Source organism: Anoplophora glabripennis, unplaced genomic scaffold (genome assembly GCF_000390285.2).
Source record: "Anoplophora glabripennis isolate ALB-LARVAE unplaced genomic scaffold, Agla_2.0 scaffold104, whole genome shotgun sequence".
NCBI classification, from domain to species: Eukaryota; Metazoa; Arthropoda; class Insecta; order Coleoptera; family Cerambycidae; genus Anoplophora; species Anoplophora glabripennis.
The window spans coordinates 762,797-786,017 of NW_019416210.1; the positions used below are offsets into that span (position 1 = coordinate 762,797).

General features: G+C 31.6%; 1 protein-coding gene and 1 non-coding gene across 2 annotated transcripts; one reads left to right on the forward strand and one right to left on the reverse strand.

Moving 5' to 3' along the window:
• Positions 1–8,735: 8,735 nt before the first annotated feature.
• LOC108904811 lies at positions 8,736–22,987 on the forward strand. The gene is made up of 2 exons (XM_018707489.1): positions 8,736–8,980; positions 21,593–22,987. Exons 1-2 carry the CDS (start codon positions 8,821–8,823, stop codon positions 21,733–21,735), a joined length of 303 nt encoding a protein of 100 aa, XP_018563005.1. The 5' UTR covers positions 8,736–8,820; the 3' UTR covers positions 21,736–22,987.
• On the reverse strand, positions 21,783–21,856 carry Trnai-aau. Its single transcript has one exon. It is a non-coding gene; the product is annotated as a tRNA-Ile (tRNA).
• Positions 22,988–23,221: the final 234 nt, after the last annotated feature.

Genomic DNA, 23,221 nt, shown 5'->3' on the forward strand with positions numbered 1-23,221 from the left:
ATGATTTTCTGCCTTCCGAGTAGAGCGAAGAAAAGGATTTCTATATGTGATAGTTCGTAAACTGTTCCAACACGATTTCCAGGACTGGTTCATAATTAGTACTTATCGAGCGCATGCGTACACAATAATTCATTACTGATTCTGAACTAATTCTGAATTCCTTGTCGGAACGAACCTAACAATATCACGAACCTCAACGTAATGCTGCCAACAGTATATCACTAGATACGCAGACATTAGGGCGTATTTTAAAAAAATCGGTTATTTTCTGAACAGACCTCGTATATGTAAATTTGTCATTTTGTAATTTATGTCAGGATGGATACAAAGACAAAATAATGAATGGGATAAAAAATAAGACACCGGATTTACGAAGAGATAAAAGTATAGGTGAATACGCTGGATGTAGTCTAATTTGTTTACAAAATATTAAACCGTTTTTTTGTTTATTAAAATGCCACAGACAATTGTTGTTATAAGTATATTTTAATTAATTAGATAAAAGAAACTACAAAAATTATCATAAGTCAAAATTGGCATATATCTGTCGTCAGAAAATGATTATCATTATTATTGTAATATCAAACAAGCCTTCTGAATTTGTTTTAGTTTCAATTCAACAGCAGACTTGTACCTGCCTTAACTCTTCAATATTGCGTATAATAAAACTTAAAACATCTAGTTAAAACTGGTTCCTTAAAATTGAATTTCTTCGACCAGCTGTCAAGAAATTACGATAGTCCCTTTCCATATATCTTTGTTTTATAGCTGTAGTTTCTGATAGGAACTCAGGTAAAGTCAACACTTAGAAACCTTTGTTATTCTTGGCACAGCTTGTATAACAGAACCTATATCAGTTCGTATACTTATCTGGTAGATCACAGACTGTAAAAATAAACTTGGACATAATTTTCTATCGATTCCTATCTGATGTGATACATCAAATAAAAATGTCTAAAGGTGAGGCCCAAGAAATTAATTACTAAAACTTGACACATAGCTTATTCGAAACCTGAATATTTCAGACATAGCATTCTTGTTGAATAATATTAAAAATGAAGAATTAATTTAAATAATATTAAATTATTCACTTGCATTCTCTTAAATATCAGATAAATGAACAAATGAAAAAAAAAAACACTAGTAAACATATATCTTTAAATATCACTGCTACTTTATGTACATATACCTACTGACAGTAAGATCTGTAGGTGCTATGAAACCACTAAGCGCAATAGAATACGTGGTCTGTTCAGAAAATAACCGAACTTTTTGATTTACGCGCTAATGAAAATATTTAATAACATGCGGTTGGCAGCATTGCTTTGCGCATAACCTCTATAACCACATGTTTTTGGATTGTTGATATCTTATTTAGTCTTCGTGATATTGTTATTTGAGTGCAACGTGTTTAAGTTTTTGTGGCGATTTTTTTAATGTATGATTTTGTCGAATAATGATGCAACATAAAATTTTGCGTGAACCTGAGATAAACTTTCAAGGAAACGTTTCAACTTTTCTAACAATCTTACGGAGTTGATGCTCTGAGTTGTATGCAGTGTTACGAATGGTTTTCCACGATTTAAAAGTGGTCGTCAGTCAATTGAAGATGATCCTCGACCAGGAAGACTTTCAATTTCAACTGATGACTCCCATGTTCAGAAAGTCAAAGATCTGCTGCATGGAAATCGCCGATTGACTGACAGAGAAATTGCTGAAGAGGTTAGCATCTCAATTGGGTCATGTCATGAAATTTTGACTAAAAATTTGGACATGCGTCGAGTTGCAGCTACATTTGTTCTTCGTTTGATGATCGAACAACAGAAACAATGGCGATGAAACCATTTGACAGACGAAATAGACTGTCCCACTGAACAGAAAATATTTTGAGAACGGGAGCTAAAACGATTTCGAAATGTTGACTTGCGATGTGTGTGCTACACATGACTTTTATGGTGAAATACCATACATTTGCCTACTTTCTCAGTGTAAATATTTCTAGTTAAGCTAAGATAAATTTATCAACCTTTTAACTGATCCTTTTGGCACTTGACACAAGCAGTTTTTTATTTAAAATTTCTTTATCTTTTCGTTGTAACAGAAACACTCACAGTCAAGTGAAAAGTTGGGTCTATATCTTTTCTTACCTGCTTACCTGATTAATTTTGGATGTTGATTTATGAAGAGGTAAGTAAAGCCAGGATCGTTGTATCCATAGGAGATATGTATGTACTACTAACAATAACTTTCAGTGTATCTATATCTACCAATGTAATAAGACATAGGCACTAGCTGTAGTGATGGATGACTATACTTAGTGCCCGCGTGGAGTCTAACAGAGCCGGCGCTGGGGTCGTTGGCCTTCACAGCTGACTCGCGTTTTGAACTGCGCTTTCGGTTTCAGTTATTTACGGAACCTTGTAGTAGTTGTTGTCGTGTCGATACCTTTCTTTTTTACGTCTGCTGTAAATTGTATTCGCCGTGTGTATTTAAATAACTATTTATAGATAGTAACATAATTTACGTTAGCAACTATTAGTTGGGGGTAAAAGTGAAGTAAAATGCCAAAAATAGGGAAGAAATAGACCGGAATTATTTCAAATGTGGTTTGAGAATGATCCCAAAGGTTACAGGGACATAGTATTAAATGTATTTTTCCATGAACTTAAAGACGCCTTTCTTTCGAGCTCCATTAATCAAACCTCTGACTGACGAACCAGTTATAATTAGATGGGATACTTGGTTAGAAGCCGTAGCGCATTGTGATAAACATTTCGATGGCATAAAAGATACACACACTGCAGGACTTACTGACGAAGAACCAAAATATTCGCGATGACATACATTACATTAATAGACACTATAATTTCTTAGTTAGTGCAATAAGGAAATTGGAATAACATGGACTATCCCTAAATGAACAATTTGATATAATGGATGATATACAAATATATATATATGAAGCCAATAATATACGCCCAGTCAGTAGTACTATAAAAGAAAAAATGCAAAGAGTGTTGGAANTGGAATCACATGGACTATCCCTAAATGAACAATTTGATATAATGATGTACAAAAAAATATATATGATGCCAATAATATGCGCTCAGTCAGTAGTACGATAAAAGAAAAAATTGAGTGTTGGAAAAAATCCAGCATACACCATTATGGAAAATTTATATGATACATATCAGGAGGAACCAGCAAATATATTAATATATAGTTCATGCTTCAACAATTTCTCATATTGACCGTGGTCAACAGTAGACGTTGAACGGTCATTTTCCCTACACAAGTTAATATTAAGTGATAAATGTCGCCGTTTCACTAAGAAAGCTTAGGAACGCACGTAATATGTTTAACTCCTTCCAATATGCCACGGAAGCTTTGTCTCAACATAAAGTTTATCGGGTATTATTTCTACGTGTTATCTTAAATTTATATAGGTATTTTATCCACTACTTAGCCTTGCTCTCGCTACATCTTTTCTGCAAACGTATTAATATTCTCATTCGTAATCTGACTGCGGTCCTGTTAAACTCCGCGCGCCACTAAGCCTAGTGATGACTAATAACCGGCCCTTTAAAAATCAATAATTTACTGAAGAATGTAACCGATCACTTTTAAATTTCTGGAATTATGTTTCCACTGAATTAATTACTTTTACCATATCGTTTATATTTTTATCGAAGAATAGCGTTTGAATGTTTTTATCATTTCGAAACAATTTTTGTATATTTAATGGACATTTATTATACTTTAATAAATACCTTTCACCTTCCCATAACATCACGCTACACTGTTGATATTAATAAAGAAACATATGAATAATATGGATTTCAAAAGTTATTGAATTAACAGAGAAAATTGTTATAATAATTTTTTACGATCACTTTTGGCATTTTGGTAATTTTTCTAAAGAATGGAAATCTGACACTACCGTATTTTATTTCATCTTAAATTTAAAAATTATCACTTATACATTTCTTAATGGTCGTAAGGTTCTAAAGTGTCGTTTTTAAAAAATATCGTTGATACCAATCTAATCCTTGATCTTTTCCATAAATATATTCAACAATTTACGGACAATAAAGTAATTTTTGCAACCTTGTTATAGTTATAGTTACAACTGAAATAATATGGGTCCCACATTCACTAAGTACAAGGTTTTGAAATACTCTACTATAAAAATGTATTTTTATTATTTAGAACCCAATCATTTTTAACCCTTGATATGTCGTAAACAATAACTTCCTTGTTCCATTCATTTTTACGAAATGATTGATCAATAAAACTTTTAGTGCAATACAAAATTTATGAAGTGTAATTCGTAATAACACTTGTTTGATGTGTGGCAAATTTGAATATAAAATGTTTGTATAATATGATCAGGTGAAGGTCAGCGTACATCTCTAACTGCAGTTATTATAAAACATTTTTATATGTAATACGATGCTCCAAATGCCCTTTGGAACTCAATCAAACTACAGGTCCATAGGTTATATAATTTAATGTAGTAAAGTACATATATTATTAGCAAAGGAAATATAAAGGATTTCCATATGACTGTCTTTCACTTAGTATTTGTAATAGAAGTCAAGTTTTTATTAATCTTCTCACAGTGCCATTGAATTATTAAACAGTATTAGTTTTAATTAGATTAGTTTTGCATCTATAATAGCTGTTTTACATTGACAATTTATTGATCAATTAATTCATGAAGTCGCTTCATTAAGAAATTGGACGAGTGTAATGCACCAAATCTGCTGTCAAATAACTTCATGAATTTATTCAACAAGTTCTTGACGAATTAGAGCATGTTCTAATTTTCGTCAATTTCTTCGTGAAGTTCGGAAGTGCCAACCCAACAGATTTCCACCCTCAGATCAGTAATGAGGTTATGTTATTGGAATATGTAAATAATTGTGTGGCGTCGTGCTAGTTTTGCATTGTTTTTACTGATTTGTTACTTACAAACCCTAATATTTATATAATATGTGTCAAAATCGTACCGCTGTTGTATTAATACAATTATGAGTGGAAAGGTGACATTTTTTAAATTTATTTGCTTCTTTTATTTGTTGGTAGAACTGATTCATGTGTCAAAAAACTTAATAAAGTCTGTAGCAGTGTAAAACCACACTGTTTACCAATCAATTCGTGAAATAATTCATGAAGAACTTCGTCAATTTATTCATCAATAAATTGTCAATGTAAAACAGCTATTACTTATTCATAATCTCACGTTCTAAAATAAAAAATATATACACAATGTAACTAAACAAGTGCATAAAATTAAGGAGGTGAATCCTCGTTGAAAATGAAAGTTGGTTTTTCATGTAAAAGAAATCTTTCCGTCTTTCACTGTAGATTTAAGGCTCTTCAAATAAGAGAAAAAAAAATCTACAGAGCCTTCATAAATGATTACAAGCCACGTGACCGCCCAGCCTGGGCAACCAACATTGTACGGCTGGTACTGGCAACTAAAAATCCTTTCATATCTCTTCACGTTCGAGTTCATGTTCTTTTTCTACAACGTCTTGCATTTTCTCATTGGATTCTGGAATAGATACTGCAAAATCCTGAGCTTGGTACAAATCTTGTTAACAGACGGAGCCAATTTTTCAAAATAATAATTAATTTTCATAATAATCAAGTATGGCAGAAGAAAGTCCACATGCTTCAGCCGAAGCTCATTATCGGCAACAGTTCCTTTTGAATGTGTGGATTGGTATTCTAGGACATTCACTTTCTTGAAGAATCACTTTCAGTACTTGAAAATGTAACTTTAGGCGTCAAAGTTTAGCGTAAAAGTTTTGGCCTCCTTGAACATTTAATTTAAAATCTATATCTAGATGTTCAAGAATTGATAAACTGCATTACTAGACTTTTGCGGTAATTGAAAGTTCTCCTTAAATTTTTAATCGAAAACGCATATCTTTGTTCAAAGGTCCTTCTGTCTGCCTTTTTACCTACACACCTGTTTGTTTGCTGGTTAGTCTGTATGTATCGTCTGCCTGTATTTTTTCTTATGTCCATCTACCTTACATCCTGCCTTTCCATCTGCCTTTCTGTCGGTAACTTTGTCTTCTTCCTGTCTGACTAAATGACTAAATGTTTCTGTCTGTTTTTCTACCATCCTCTGTCTAAATGTCATATGAATATGAAACTTCATTTTCTTCATTCTCATCTTGATTGGTTCCCAGAAAATCTGGGAGCTTTTAGTGAAGAACTAAAAAAAAGAATACCTGAATGAATTTGAACAAAGATAACGAGGTATTTGGGGGAAAAATATGTTAGCAGAATGAAATCTAAAGAGACACAAATAAAGCATATAAAAGGAAAGCGATTCGAAGATCATTCCAGGAACAACGGAACGCTCTCGCCCGAATTTCGATTAATACACTTATACTGAGAGAAGCGAATTGATTTGTTGAAGGCTTTCAAAAGTTTTTTAACAAAGTTTTTGTACAATCACGCAAAACCTAGAGAGTGTGGTAGACAGAAAGGTAAGAACACAAACTGACAAGAAGGCAGACATACTGTCATTAGACATTTAGACATAGGTTGACAGAAAAACAAAAATATAGAAACATTTAGTCATTTAGTCAGACAAGAAAATAGACAAAATTTCCGACAGAAAGGCAGGATATCGGGTAGATAGACATACAGAAATTACAGGCGGACGATAAATACAGACAAACAAGCAAACAAACAGGTGTGCAGGTAAAAAGGCAGACAGATAAACAAACAAGTGTAAGCAAGTGAGCAAATTTTTTTCACCTTCTATTCTTACTTTAACCTTCAAACGACCTTAAACATGAGGTGATAGAGGTCAACCGACATCGGATTCAGACCTAGCGACCTAAAAAACCTACGTATGAACTTTTTCATATTTTTCAAGCACTTTTTCTTAGATTGACCTTCAAATGACCTTGAACTCGATGTAATAGAGCTTAATCTCAGCATCGGAATCAGTGACCCCAAATACCCCTGGGAACCTAGGTAGAGTCCAATGTTCTTTTTCAAACTAAATGTTGACCTGGGTTATTATTGTAAAACATTTCTATCATGAAGCATAATCCTATCTGTACTATGGCCTATTCCATTTTTTGCTAAAAAACTATTACATTTACGAAAAAAAAAACAGAAGAGTGTGGAAAGGATAAATGTGTATTGAAAATATATTTTTATTTACAACCATACCTGTAATTTTGACATTACTAATGTCATTGAAGGTTTGAAAGTGTCACATTACCTACGTCTACTTCCCTCTTCTATTTCCCTCACCCATTTCCCTCACTCATTTCCCTAACTCGTTCAATAAAGCAAAATATTTATTTAAGTAATATATTTGTTAAACAAATTCTTATATAGAAACAACAGGGCAATTAATTAACAACAATAACATTTAAATAATTTATCATATATTATTTATTAAAATTAATGGTAATTTGAAGGATCGAACAAGAATTCAAAATTGTTTGTATCTGTCACGCGTCGTTGCTAGGCATGGCACTGCCACCTGTACATGTTTGTTCAACGCAACCTGCACAATTTTGAATGGTGTCAAAACAATAAAATGACACATATTTCGGAATTTTTACAACATTTAAAAATATGAAATAGAATTTTCAACTAACGATGTGGTTGTAAATAAAATAGTATACATACCTCGGAGGGAAGTTTTCATTAATATCTCGAGATTATAGTTAATCTCTCGACAGTAATGAAACACTTCCCTCATCGGTATGTAATATACTATTTAAGGATCATAAAAAGCTACGCGTGGTTACTTCTACCTCTTGTAAACTAAGGCGCAAATCAAGAAATTATCTAGCAGATACGCTTTTGATAGTAGATAAAGTAATGGTCAATGGTTCCCAAAATGTGGGTCGCGATCCACTAGAGGAAAAGATTGAAAGGATCACTAAAGATTTTATAAAATATGTATATTCCCATAAATTTATTTTACATGTTTAAAACGTAAAAAATAAATATGTGCATGTTTCGGAAACTAATGTCTTATATCTACAGATTCTATCTGCAATTTTCCAATTCCAAATATCTGACTTAAGAAGGGGTGGCATCTTCAAAATGTTTGGGAATCACTGGTGTAGGTAATTTCACTTTTGCAACTTTCTCCATATTAAAGGAAAAAAAAAACTAAATTCTCTCTCCGTTTGAAAGGCCATAAATCCGTAGGGAAATGGAGAGGAGCTTTTACATGAAAAATTGTCTTCAATTTTCAAAGAAAAATCACTTCCCCAATTTTTTCGCACTTACTTACACTCTATAAATAAGCCTTATTACCTTATCCTTTTGTTTTACCACCAAAAATGTGTTTGTAATGGAAGCATTAACATTTCAATAAACATTTATGGAACCTCTGATTTAATAGACGTAACTTTTCTAAGCTTTATGCCTTTATAATCATAAGAAGTTAGACCTTATAACACATTAATTTTTTCATAAAAATCTTAAAGAAACGTATTTAATTAACATTGAGAACATTAAGAAATTACACTAACTTATTGCACTTAGACAATGTCTCTTTCTTCAACAGCAATTTTGCATTATCAGCCAAATCTGCTTCCTCCAGAAGACAGTCGCACATAGCTGCGTCTTTACTTAAACAATGGAATTGTCGCTGTTTCCTAATCCTTCCGTAAGATCCGTAGATCCCTCCCACCAGATAACTCCGTATTCGACAAGAAAATATTCGTAGGCCAGCATCAGTGTTGTCTGTGAAAGGAGTTCCTTGAATATAAATCGTTGTTTTCTTGGCGGTACCCTCAGTCTGCGCCCTAAGCCCAAGAAATGACGGTCAGATACACGGTGGTTTCTCTTGTTCTTTCATTCATCATAGCCGTGGAGGTGCAAGGTCAGAGGGGTCTGACGGGAAACAACTATGTGGAAAAGCAGCTCTTGTGCGCGCTGGACAAGGCGCCCTGCGATAACCTGGGCAGGCAGATTAAAGGTAAAGTTTCTTCTAGTTCGTGTATATGTAAAAGAGAACACTTTAAAATATTTATTTGAAAAGTACAAGTGGAACGGTTTTATTTATATTTACTTTTATAATGTGAAAAGCTAGACAAAAGTAAGGTATCTTAAGTGCGAATAAATTCAAAGGGTGATTCCATGTGAAAAAATATGGTGGGTCTTTTATATATATATATATATAAAATCTCGTGAAGGTACAACCGCTTGAAGAGTGTGCCTAAAATGTAGTTTTTTTTCCTGAAATACCAAAAAAGTGATAGAAACGAAATTAAGTAGATACTTTCTGATATCGAGAATGCACTCAGTAAAGAATTTGTTGATTTTCCTCTACGGTTATAAGGGCTAGAAAAAGCACCCTAAGAATTGTTTCATATGTAACTTATTTTCTTATTACTACCTACCTTACCATTTACAAATTAATTTCAGATAGCCTGGTTCATTCTAAGCAAAAAAAGGTCTTTTGTAATTTTTTCGTAAATTGAACGAATTCTAAGCAAAAAAAATATTTAAAATCAATTATATGGCATGATTGGCATAAGGTAAAAATTGTATCGAACTGCAATTTATCTAGTAGGCCGCTGTCACGTTGACATTTTGTAATGGCAATATACACTGTGATAGTTTCGAGAACTTTTTGTGCAAATTCATCAAGATGAAGGTGTATTCTAATGCAGAAAGTTGCATTAATTATAATAATTAAGTTGACATTTCAAAATGTCAACGAGATAGCCGCCTACTATATAAATTACAGTTCATTAAAATTTCTATCCTATGCGAATCATGCGATGTGATTGATTTGAAATAATATTTATGCTCAGAAATCGTTAATTTTACGAAAAATTTACAGGTGAGATTTAAATTGATTCGGGCTATTTGACATGAATTTTTAAATAGTAAGGTAGTAATAAGAAAAAAAAAGTTACGGATGATACAAGTCTTAGGCGTGGCTTTTTCTACTCTTTACAACTGTAGGGGAAAATCAACAAATTGTTTACTGAGCGTCTTCTTGATAGCAGAAAATGAGCATCTAAATTTCATTTCTATCACTTTTTTGGCATTCCAAAAAAAATTAAAAACTACTTTTTTGGCACCCTCTTTAAGGAGATCTTCCAATGAAATTTTGTTATATGAAAGACCCACATTATTTTTCCACAGGTACCTAATGACCTCCTGAAAATTTTCACACTTATTTATCTACACCCTGTATAGTTATAATAATTGATATAGATGAACATTAGAAGAACTGGTTATATATTTTGTGAACTTTTGCTTTTGTTCAGTTCAGTTTGCTTTAAACCGAGTTCAATTTGACTTAAATTTTCATATCCATGTTAACTTTTTAGTTTGATGCAACTTTCGTCTAATGAAAACGGGTCTGATAAAAAAACAGATGTTTGTTGATTAAGAGAGTCAATTATACATTTTGTTAGATTTTTGCTAAGGTTTTTGATCAAATAAACTGCATTTGATTTAACTTGATTTGATGCAACTTTCGTCTAATGAAAACTAATCTGGTTTAAAAAAATACAGATGTTTGGACGAGAGCTAGTTATAAATTTTGTAAATCTTTTGATTGGATTGTTTATTTGAATAAATAAAAGAATTTGACTTAAATTTTAAAATCAACGTTAACTTTTAGTTTGACGTAATTTTTTTATAATGAAAACCAGTCTGATTAAAATAAAGACGCTTGTTTGATCATTAGGTGAGCCAAAAATCTTGTCAACCTTTTGATAAGATCGTTTGTTTCAATAAATTGGGTTTGATTTGATTTACATTTTAATATCCACATTAACTTGTTAGTTTAATGCAACTTTCGTCCAATGAAAACCAGTCTGGTTAAAAAAGCAGATGTTTGATCATTAGGCGAGCCAGTCATAAATTTTGTAAACTTTGCGCTAAGGCCGCTTGTTTGAATAAACTGAGCTTGATTTGACATACATTTTAATATCCACATTAACTTTTTAGTTTGATGCTACTTTCGTCTAATGAGAGCTAGTGTGGATAAAAATAAACAGATGTTTGGCCATTACGAGGACCAGTTATACTGTTTGTAAACTTTTTGCTAAAAAATTTTGATCAAACGGATTGAGTTTGATTTAACTTATGTTTTAATATCCAGATTAACTTTTCAGTTTGATGCAACTTTTGTCTAATGAACCTGTTTGGTTAAAAAACCGATTGGTCATTACCAGAGGCAATTCAAAAAAACTAAAAATTGCTCCAGCAGCATAAAATCAAAAATATTTTAGTCTAAACTTGACTGACAGCCACTTTAAAAAACTCATTTCTCAGAATATGTATATCATTCACCTTTTATATATTTAAAATAACATATATAGATGTTGTAATATAAATAAATGAGTTTATTTACATAAGTATCTGATTAAGAAGAAGAAAAAATAATGTTTTTCTGATAATATCAATAAGCAATTTTTATATCTCAGTAGCCGTGAAGCCATCATATAAAGATTTACCTGTATCAGTTCAGATTCTATAAAAACTGTAGGTACAAAGTTTTGGCTTTTATCTTGTAACGCATAGTGGATATTTTCCAGCTAAAATTACAAGTGACCTTGAATATATTTATTGATGTTTATATTCATTTTATCTCAGCAACCTTTAATAATTGAAACAAATACGCCACATATAAACAGTGATTAAAATTATTAATTTATATTGAATTTAAAAAATTGAAAATTGTTTCCTTATCTGTTTCTTATCATATTTATTTGATATAACTGCATATGATGTAGACAAAGCTTTGGATCTTTAGGAATTTGATTTTTCAATTTGTTGATAATGCAAAATGTTGAGCACAAAATCAAATACTTTGATAAGTTATTTTTTAAAAAACATCTATTAATTAATGGAACTTACAATTAGACTTATATTGGAAAAAAATTAATTTGACCTTCAATAAATTAGTAAATAAGCATGAAACAATCTAGTAATCTGATAAGTATTGGAATGGCTAGACAATTGCGTTTTTATATATTTTTATATTTATAATTCAAGTCGTATTTTCCATGACCCTTTCCCTTTTCAATTAGGACAAATAATGACAAATATTCAGAATTTAAGCTACTTCAGAACTTAACGAATTCTGAAAATTTCAATTCTTTTTAATAAATGGTTCAAATTAGTAATTTTTATAATGAGTGCCTACACTTTGAAGTACACTACGAATATAAACCGAGTATTGTATTAAATTATAGATATGTTTTATTACTCGAAATAATATTAATATAGTAATATTTCATTGCTTTGAATTGAACTATTTAATTATTATTGTTCGGATGAATTTTAAATTAAAAAAGACATTGAACAGTACCATGTTGATTTAATTTAACGCTGTAAATAATTTCTAATTAAAAATTCTTATTAGGTGTTGATTGATAAAAAAGATCATTATAATCAGGGGCTGAACCAGTGATGAACTTTGGAGGGGTGGGGGGGCGTTTGAATAGTTGATGTCTTAAAATGAGACATAAAATTTTAATCTTCATTAATTAATTTTACTAAAAAGACAAAGTTATGCAGTCAAGAAAGACGTTTTTAAATAAAAAATTTTTTATTTTTATTAATTTATTCTCTTTAGGATCTTTGATTTTTTTGGGGCCATTGTATCCGAACCTGATTATGATATATTAAGAAATATATTATTACCTTTCTTGACGTGTTTCTTGAATGCTATTCAAAGCTATTTAAGAAAAAAATTGTTCATAAGTTGGACTAAAGTATGTATGAAATTTCTAATCTGCTTTTTGTAGTATACAACTTTCACTATAATAAACTTTTTAATATTCTATTTAAAATAGTAAAGAAGAACCTAATCCATTTTTTACATTTGAATTCTCTTGAAATGCTGATTCGACAACACCAGTTAACTTATTAGTATACTACGAATATTATGGGATTTATTAAATGATTATGAGAAAAAATGAAGGTACCTACTACAAATTTAAATTATATTTAAAATACAGTCCCTACAATAACTGTTGAAATAGAATTCCAAGAAACTTACGAAGAAACACGACTTCGTAACTGCAAAACACAGTATGCACTGCAAGCTACTACGGTGAACGCCATGCCGCCAATGTCTACCTCGGGTGTCAATTGCGGTTAATTCCAAGATAAAGTGACGCAGGGGCCTTCTTGGAATTCTATCTCAACTAATACCGTACGGACTGAATATGTTTCTGTAGAGTTATCAACTTTATCCGTATCTGGACATATATGTAGATAATATTTCTTAGAAATGTTGACACCTACTTAACATTTAGATAGTATAAGTACAACATTTACCATGTTGTTAATTACCTTGTAAGTCATACAAACGTATATGTATCTAAGTATTAACTGTGTTTAAATAGTTTTTCTAGAAAATAAAAGTGAAAGAATGTCTAATAAAAGTGCTTACTTATCTCCACTGTTTTCTATATGACCCTGTACAGTGTGTTTCTCACTCTTTCACATTCCACCTTCCACTTTTATTTTTAGAAGTAGAAACAAATATTAAATATAGAAATTGTGTGAATTTTAGGGAATCTCCAGAATTCTTTATTGGATCGAACATCATTGGAAACGTTCGTAAATAAACTTTTTTAAATGCAACGTCCCTGAATGTTAGAAAATAATCAATAAAGAAGGATGTCATAAGCGTAATGTGTGACAATGACTGTAGTTGTAGAAATAGTAGACAAAAATTTCAATTTCAACCACATTGAGTTTGTGGCAGATACTTTTCTTGTTTCCCTTATCACTAGGGATAGACCCATCGAAACTTATATCACTGTAATCTTAAGAAAATATTCCATATGTCAAAATTTACGACGTTTCTGTTTCAATAACAGTCGATTTATGTTATTTGTTCTAACACAAAATGTTGGCCCTTCAGGAATATTAACTTTTATATTTAACTTCATCTGTATTTAAACAATGTAACAGTTGTAGGTGGAGAATATAGATCACGCAATGTACGTTCCTCGACCTCTTTTTCTCTGATACCTTTTTATAAAGGAATAAATTATAAAAATTAGTCTTTTTTAATGGAACACCCTATTTATTTGTCATTTTAAGATACCTATTCTACGCAAAGGAGATTTTTTAAAGCAAGTTTTTTTATAATGCCATGTTACCCACGCCATTGACAGTATTTCGTCGATATTTGCTTCCTTAGGTCATATAAATTATTAGACTTTTTTTGTTTAGTTCATCTTTCAGAATCCCCCATAGAAATTCTTGCGGATCACAGTATTGTCCATTCATGAGAAAAAATTGTTTACTATAATGTCCTTTGTTTAGAACACAATGTTATTATAAGATAGTATTTTGTAATAAAATATTTAAATATGCTCTGGTTCCATTGACATTGTCCATTATCAAGGGTTGGCAAATAAACCAAAATGGTACGCATACTGTCAAATCACATAGAGGATATTCTACAAGCTCTATACAAACTCTAACAGATGGTAGCTGGGTTATTTCAAACATTTTTTCTTATATGAACATATGCCCGATTCATTTATATTTAGAAGTTACAAGCGTTTTAAAAAATATAATTTCACATTTCAATCGAAGTAGCCTGATAAATAAAAATGATGGTTGCTATAATAGTAATTACTATTTGTGTTATTTTGTTTATTCATTTGACACTTAGCGTTTAAGTGCTAAATAAAGAATGCATTTATTTATTACTGAAGAGTATGCAAATATTGTCTTTGTATATGGGTATTCCAATGGGAACAACAGACAAGCAGCCTGAGAATACCGACCAGGATACCCAAATAGGTATCAACCTGCCCACACAGTCTTTAGGGTATCATTTCGTGGACTTCGAGAAGAAGGTAACCCCGTTCCAAAAAAGGGGCATTCGTCCTACTGAAGGTAATGTACAAAATAAAAAAGAAGATAAACCTAATAGATGCTGTCATTGACAACCCTTCAATTAGTTTTATAGCGCGTATACCAAATAATCTTCATTTATCACCGAATTTTGTATGGCGTGCATTGAACAAATACATGTTACCCCTGGAATCGACAACGTTGAAGCCTAAAGTGCTGGTACCGATATGTTGACGACACTTTCATCATCTGGCTCCACGGACGCAACACCGTAGCGGATTTCCTGGATCACATCAATGGGATACATCCATATATCCAGTTTACCATGGAAGTAGAGAAAACGCCGCCCTTCCCTTCTTGGAGTTTTGGTTGAGAGAAAACTAGATGGCACTTTAGGATATCGAGTATATAGGAAGCCAACTCACACAGACAAATATCTGAATGCGGAGTCCCACCACCAGAAACAGGGGATCTTAAATACCTTGATTCATCTAGCGCTGATCATCAGCGAGCCAAGACACTTAGCCGAGGAACTAAAACATCTACATACGGCGCTGTGAGGGAATGACAACACGGCGAGAAATATCGAACGAGCTATCAGGAGGAGACATACGCCCATGGAGAAACAGGAGTACTTAGCGACGACGTATCTACCTTACGTGAAAGGTTGTACAGATAAAATCGGGCGTCTTTTGAAGAAGAGGAATATCAACACAGTATTCAGCACTATAAAGAAGATGACGGCATCGTTTCCAAACACCTGTAACAACGACTAGCTCTAGGGCCCTGGTGTGTACAGTATTCCTTGTTTTTTTGCGGAAAGGTCTACATAGGACACACAGGAAGGCACATCGACACGAGGTTAAAGGAACACAAAAGTCTCCTAAAAAATAACAACTGGGAAAAATCGGCAGTAGCAGAGCATAGGGCGGACACAGGACACACAGTGGATCTGAGTGAAGCCAACATGGTGGTGAGAGAAAGAAGATTTTGGCCCCGACTATACAGAGAAACTTTAGAAATCCGAACAATTTCAACATGGATGGTGGCTTGGATCTGCCAGGTATATGGAAGATAGTCATACGTGAAAGCAACCCACTGGAACGTCAGAAATGCGTACGAGGTCACCCACCGGAACGTCATGGATCAGTGACCACATCAAATATAAATAATGACAAAGTAGATCTCCAGTTTCAGAGTAACTTCTGAAGAAGATAGTGATATGTCTCTCGAAATGTCAAGAGTTTAAAGTCGACGACGTGGCAACCAGCCCGGAAATTATTCAACCAAATGTTACGTCTGTTTCTTCGCCAAAATGTACAAGCTCTTCAGCGATCAGAATGTTCTCGCTGGTTACTTCAACAACATGCACAAAGTAATAGATTCATTTCGCTTGTCATGTGATCTGATCAAGCGTGTTTTACTAGAGGCGGCATAAATAATAACCATAATGAACATATCTGGGCGACAAAATCCGCATGCAATTAAATCAAGGCGATTTCAGCAACGTTTCAGTGTCAACGTTTGAGGTAGCATAATAATTTACTGCCTGTACGTGTTTTAAATCATATCGTTTATATGCAGATCTGTGTAGAACTTTCTTGGAAAACATCCTTTTTGATTTCATTGATGATATAGGGCTTAATATTTATTTATTTATTTATTTATTTATTTATTTATTTATTTATTTGATACACCATTCAACAGAAAATATCCAATTACTGAATGGGTGGGTAAAATATGTAATATATAAAAAAAGAAAAATGACAGTAACAATTGGTAAAACAATTCGAAGACAAAAAAAAACTATAAATAAATTTAAAAGTAATAAAACTTGATAAACTATTTTACATTAAATAAAATAACAGTAGTGTAAAACAGTCATATGCTTTAGTAAAAACAATAAACATTATACATACACACAAGCTAAAATGAAAAATGCCCATAAAATGAATAACAAAACAAAGCCAATTAAAATAGGTTCGTTATTGACTTTATGGTACAAGAAAAAATGTCAATATTATGTTGGAGGCTGTTGCAATTTTCACACATAAATTGGTGATCACAATAATAAATTAGTATTAGGCATTGCGAGGTACATCATATTCGAGTAGCGTAGATTGGCGCGAGACACGTGGAAGTTAAAACGATCCAAAATTTGAGGACAATCATACACATAATTAATGATTTTATACAAAAAACAACAGAATGCATATCTCGGAAAATCTAATGTTGGGATATATTCCTTGAGTTCTGAAGTGCATATATTTTAAGAATTTTCTTTGAATGTTTTCTAAGTTATTTTTATAGACTGCATACTGAGGATACCAAACTATTGAAGCATATTCCAAGCGAGATCTTACAAAACAATTATATAAATTTACTATTGTGGAAGGATTAGCAAAATCTCTACAATTTCTGATCACAAACCCAAGGCTTCTATAAGATGATGAAGAGACATTGCGTATGTGTTCATGAAAAGATAATTTTTGATCAAAAGTTACTCCCAAATCTTTTAAATAATTGAGAGTGATTGTTAATCCTATAATCATAGATCACAGGACAAGTCATTCTAGAAAATATTGTTTAAAATATGTAGTATCAGCACGATGGTGCACGAAAACATAGAGGACTTTTATTTATGGAGACATTTGAAGCAAATTGTCTACCATGTTGAAATCACTACTCGCCAGCAGTTACTTGAAAGAATTCATGATGCAGCTAACCGGATAAGGAATGATCCAAATCTTATCTCATTCGTGGAGTGACGGAATCTTTAGTTTGCTGATGTGACGCTTGCATTCGAGCCGAGGATGAACATTTTGAACAATTTTTATTGTCTTAGATTTGTTAATTTTGTTAGTAAAGGTTAACTAATGTTTAAACTTTGAACGCAAATAATAATTATTGTTATAGCAACCATTATTTTTATTTATCAGGCTACTTTGATTGAAAAATGAAAGAATGGTTTTCAAAATGCTTGTAACATTTAAACAAGAACGAATTGGACATATGTTGATACAAGAAAAAATGTCTAAAATTGAGTCAGCTACCATCTGTCAAAGTTTGTCATAGAGCTTGTAGAACACCCTGTGTATGACTTGTATATATCACTGTAATTACGAAAAGAAGAGGGTACAAAAGGTCATAAATATATAGAGTTAAAAAAACAGTTTAGTTTATATCTTCAAAATGCATCAGTTAATTTTTCCTTAGACTTGACGTCAAGATTTAAAATTCAACTGGCCCTTCAAGAGTATTTTTTTTAACCTTATTTATATTGTATTAAAAAAATAGCAGTCGGACCTATAACAATGTTTTTATTTACAGATTTCGATTTTAATCCTGATGTTTCTATACTTCTAAACTAAAATGCCTCCTTAATAAGTTAATTTCGGTAAAATCAAATAGTTCCTAAAAGAATCAAGCTACTTGATTTAACGAATTGCCGAATAATATAAATTCTACCATTCGTACAACTTCTACAAGAGATTTTTGACACTGGTTGGACACTGGCTAAGGCTTGTGTAATAAATCGCCCATTAAACTGTAAAAATAAACATACATTTCAAATATTTTACTCAATCTATTCGTCCGATTAGTTAACCAAGGTTTAACTACTAAAATTACTGACCCTAAGTAAGTTGAGTTAAATTTTTTAAAAGGAACACTCCTAATGATTTCATGTTCTAAATTGGTCCATCCTCAACACAAAAGACATTTTCATTGTCCTCCGAGACTTCCGTCGATGATTATCAAAATAATTAACGCTCGACATATAACCTTATAACAATACCTAAATGACAACATCCAGTGCAACAAAGCAGTTTCTCAAATGAGAATAGACAGTTCCTTAGCCGACGGCCTGCCAACGGTGAATAACCTTAGATCAACTTTCACTTCCTCGCAATAACGTTAATTTTCATGATTTAATGTTGTAATTATTACTATTCATGAGATAATCTGGTCTGATTTATGCCTGCAGTAACAAAAATTATCAAGTCCAGTATTTTATTATGATATGTAGTCGTTATGTGTAACTCAAGGCAATCGGAAGTGCATTGGACGAGTATACAAATTTTTCCTCAAGATAATTACCAAAATTACTAGCTAATAACTAAATTAGCGCCCAACTAAAAATTATCCTCGACTTTCAAGAACTTTCTTTGAATTATTGTATATTGAAAATGTCAAACGCGAAATTTGAAACATTCGGTAGGATGAGCTAGTTATACCCAATTTGAATAAAATCTTCGCCCCATTTTTTCCGAACCATTTTTTATACACGTTATTATCTCTGTTAAAGCTAATTGAGATGTAGGTACACTTAAATTAAAGCACATGAAGTAATAACAATAAAAATATCAATAACAAGAAGAAAGACCATAAATCAATAATAAAACAAAGAAGACAATTTATCATTAGCCAGCCAGCTCGGTTATGGTAGCACCAGGAAAAACATATTTTAGACAAAAGTTGCTCCCAGTCAAGTTCTTCACATTTTAAAATTAGTTTGAATTATACAGGATGTCCCAGTTCCCCTGTGCCCCAATCAACTTTGTTTTTTTTAAATACAACACCCTATATATTTTTGCATTTTTGAATTACTCGATGAATTTTAATGTCACTGTAATTAATAATTATGGTGTCTATTATGCACCATTTGTATGTTAATTGATGATTTCTTAAAAAAATTACGTTTGCAGCGACTAGGAAAATCATAGATAAACGAAATCTTTACCATTGTTCTAAGCATGACCAGAGCTATCGAACTGATTAGCCTTCATTAATATCCGCCCAAGGATGTGCCAAATACGAGCACCTAAATTTCTGAATTTTCAATCACAGATAACTTGATTTTTTCAAATGGAACCATGTACTAGATTTTGTTCAGATGGATTCAAAATTTAATTTCCTTTCGATTTTGTTAAGATATGTCAGGGTCTATTTCAAACGGTTTTGAAGATAATCACATTTTTTCTCAATTTTTATAATTGTGGTTGGTATTTTCATATTACCCACTCAACCAATGGACAAATTATAATTAACAAATTTACAAGATAAATAAATCCATATAACTAGTAATAAGGTCTATGGTTAAATTTTAAATTTGAATGTTCCAATTTTGCGTATGTTAAATATTAAAGATATTAAAGACACAGATAAATAATTATTACTTATTCTAACTATGCACTGTTATGTGCATATACTTAAAATACCTGTATTATTGCTTAAATACAACTTTCAATAGGGCTTATGTACTAATAAGTTTCAAATGGAATAAATTAGATAAAGTTTATGACAGGCGCCGTCGCCATAATTTCAAAAATATTCAACAACCTAAAGGTAGGCTTATTTTCATTTTCTTTGGCTTTACCATAATGCGAGTCATATTGAATATAAAAAATATGATTGACCAGTTTCTAGGCACGTAGGCACACTTCTTCTACCAATCTCCCTCTCTCTCTTTAAAATTGCTGAGACGAGTGGTTTCCAAATTCCAGACAGTTTATTGCTTCTCTTTAGAGTCTTGACCAAAATCATCTCTCGCTATCTCAATAGAATTATTTGGGTTCATTAAGTGTTCTATTTTTGTCCCGTGCTCTGCAACGTTTTTCTACTTTGTTATCCTTCAACTACTTTCTGTCTTCATTTAACCCAACCTAACTGTCTATCTGACTAATGTATACTTTGCCATATACTGCATAGAATGTTGTATACACCAGAGCCTTGGAATTCATTATTTGTGGTGTTATAGATGATGTTCCTTGTTATATTTCTTTAAGAGAAGAATGTTTTGTCAGTGCATGCTCGTATAGAAAGTAAATAGATTGTTGCAAGTTACTTCTTTACTTTGTTCTAAGGTAGCTTTCTGATGACTTATTCAATATATCTGTAATGTCCAGGTTTCAATCGATCGTAAGTAACGTAGCTTTTCGTCCAATTGTTGTAATGCTGTACTGGTCAGATGACTTAATTTCCAGTTTATTATGAAGAAGAGGGTGATATGTCTCTCGAAACGTCTAAATCGACGATATGGGAATCAGATCGAAAATTGTTCAACCACTGAAACTAAGTGAACTAAGAACAAAAATGTTCTTTTCTGATCGAAGGTTTTAATTAAATATAAATGAATACTATATGCATTTAAAATGTACCTATGTATAATTTCTAGTCATCCTTAAGTAATATGTTTTTAGAAGTCCTCCATTTATTTGTTTCTTTTTTTTGTTGTTAAATATCCCTTACAAATTTCATCTATTTTAAATAAATAAAATATTTCAAAGAAGTAAATTCAGACAACAGTTTTTTTTCAGTATTGACTAGACTATATACCCAATTATGTACATGAAAAAATATTTAAAAGTATTCTTCTGATAATATAGACACAGGTAATAAATTCCATTAAATTAGTTTAAAAAAATAGCATTCGTGAAAGGCAGTTACCAGGAATTCGAAACTGCTTCCAGTTTTATTGATCCGTCCTTTCTGTATTTAGTTACACATGCACCTTTGAAATATGTATGTACTTACAACCAAGACTGAAATTCATATACACGTAGAAGAAACATTTATAAAAATGAACTTTTGTGAATTTAGTATTGCCAATTTTTCAAAGAATCTTCACCAAACTAGTAATCAAACAAATATTTATGTATTTCAACCACACATGTGAAGAATTTTAATTTTTGTATGATCTTGATTATTATGTTTTCATTTATTTTCAATTAATATTTTGCAGATGCTCTACCCGAGATAATTGGAAACAACTGCAAATCTTGTGACCAGAAGCAAGTGGCGAATGCAAAGAGAATAGCCAGATTCGTTCAAACAAAATATCCAGACGTATGGAATGCCTTAATAACGAAGTATACTGCCAACTGAGTTCAATTCTTTATGAAGTTAGGCGTAATAAGTATAAAAAAAAAGTATGGCCCATGGGGGGATCGAACCCACGACTTTCGCGTTATTAGCACGACGCTCTAACCAACTGAGCTAATGGGCCAGTGGCAGCACTTTTCCCTTCAGTTTAAATAAGCGAAAATACAGTTTCATTATATTTTTTCTGAATAATATATTACTGAAATTCAATTTAATCGACATTTAACAACTTCAGGTACCTTGATTTCCTAAAATTCATTATAGTGTAAGTAAGATTTGAATAAGTGTGTTTAAATTGATCATATCAGTCGTAAGTTTTAAAATAGATCTTGTATTATCTCCAACTTTATTATAACTGTCTTACACTTACACTTAAGTATATATAATTATATTATTTCATTATGTACAAACTACTTTTATTTCGTCAGTGTGATTTCGATTTCATGTTAGATTAGATTAGTTTAGTTGTAATTTCCAACCAAAATAGGGTTTATTAAATATCCTGTATTAGAGCTTGTTGACGTAAACAATGATTAATTTGAATATAGACTTGAACTCAATGCCAAAAATTTGTGAAATAGTTTCTACTTTAACCTTTTATAGACACGTAGTTCTTTAAGTAAGCAACAATTGTTGTAATAAAAATTATTGTATTTTGTTTTTCTAATAATATTATACTTAATATTTCTGTTTAAAATATGGTTTAAATTTATTGTAGTATGAATTATTATATAAGGGATGATATAATAAAGCAACAAGTAAGGTATTTAGTTACTTAAATTTTAAATGCATACCTATTTTGATTTATTATAATTATAAGTATACTTACATTGCATAGGTACAAATCGGTATTCTTGTATGGCATACACATAAAAAATTTGTGAAAAACACACTAAATAACTGGTTATTTTAATGTCACCTAAGGAAATTGCTATACAGGATAACATTGCATCCTAGTGGGGACTCGAGCATTGTAATAATCCTGGTATTGATATTTTAAGCTTCAGTTGAATAACTATTGAAATATCCTGCTCATCAGTCATATTTAAATAGAATTTTTATAACTTCTTTACATTCTGTTGAAAATTCCTGCAATTTAAAACGTTATACTTACAATGTACTTTTAACGTTGTATTAACCGAAACTACTTATTTAACGTTTTTTAAATCTCCATGTTCTCACTGGGATACAACTAATGATCTAGTATAGTATAATTTTAAATACAATTTTTTAATATAGTATTGACTAAAGCAAAATGAAAGTGTATAAAAGTAAAAATGAAGCAAAAATATGTAGTAGTTATAATTTGACTTCCCTCCTGTAACTTTATACGAAATGATTTTGATTAAATTGGTCACCTATCACCTTAAATATTGTAAATTCGGGAAGATATATAATTTCAAAAGTTTTTTCCACCTCCACAGGTGTAACCATGTCTGAAAAATTTGTCGATTATGTAACTGTTAACATTGTTTAAATCTACAATTAA

Bases quoted from the DNA above. Each gene is read 5' to 3' on its own strand.
- LOC108904811 (XM_018707489.1), top strand. From the start codon at position 8,821: ATGACGGTCAGATACACGGTGGTTTCTCTTGTTCTTTCATTCATCATA. The intron at 8,981-21,592 runs GTAAAGTTTCTT...AATATTTTGCAG, and splicing joins CCTGGGCAGGCAGATTAAAG to ATGCTCTACCCGAGATAATT.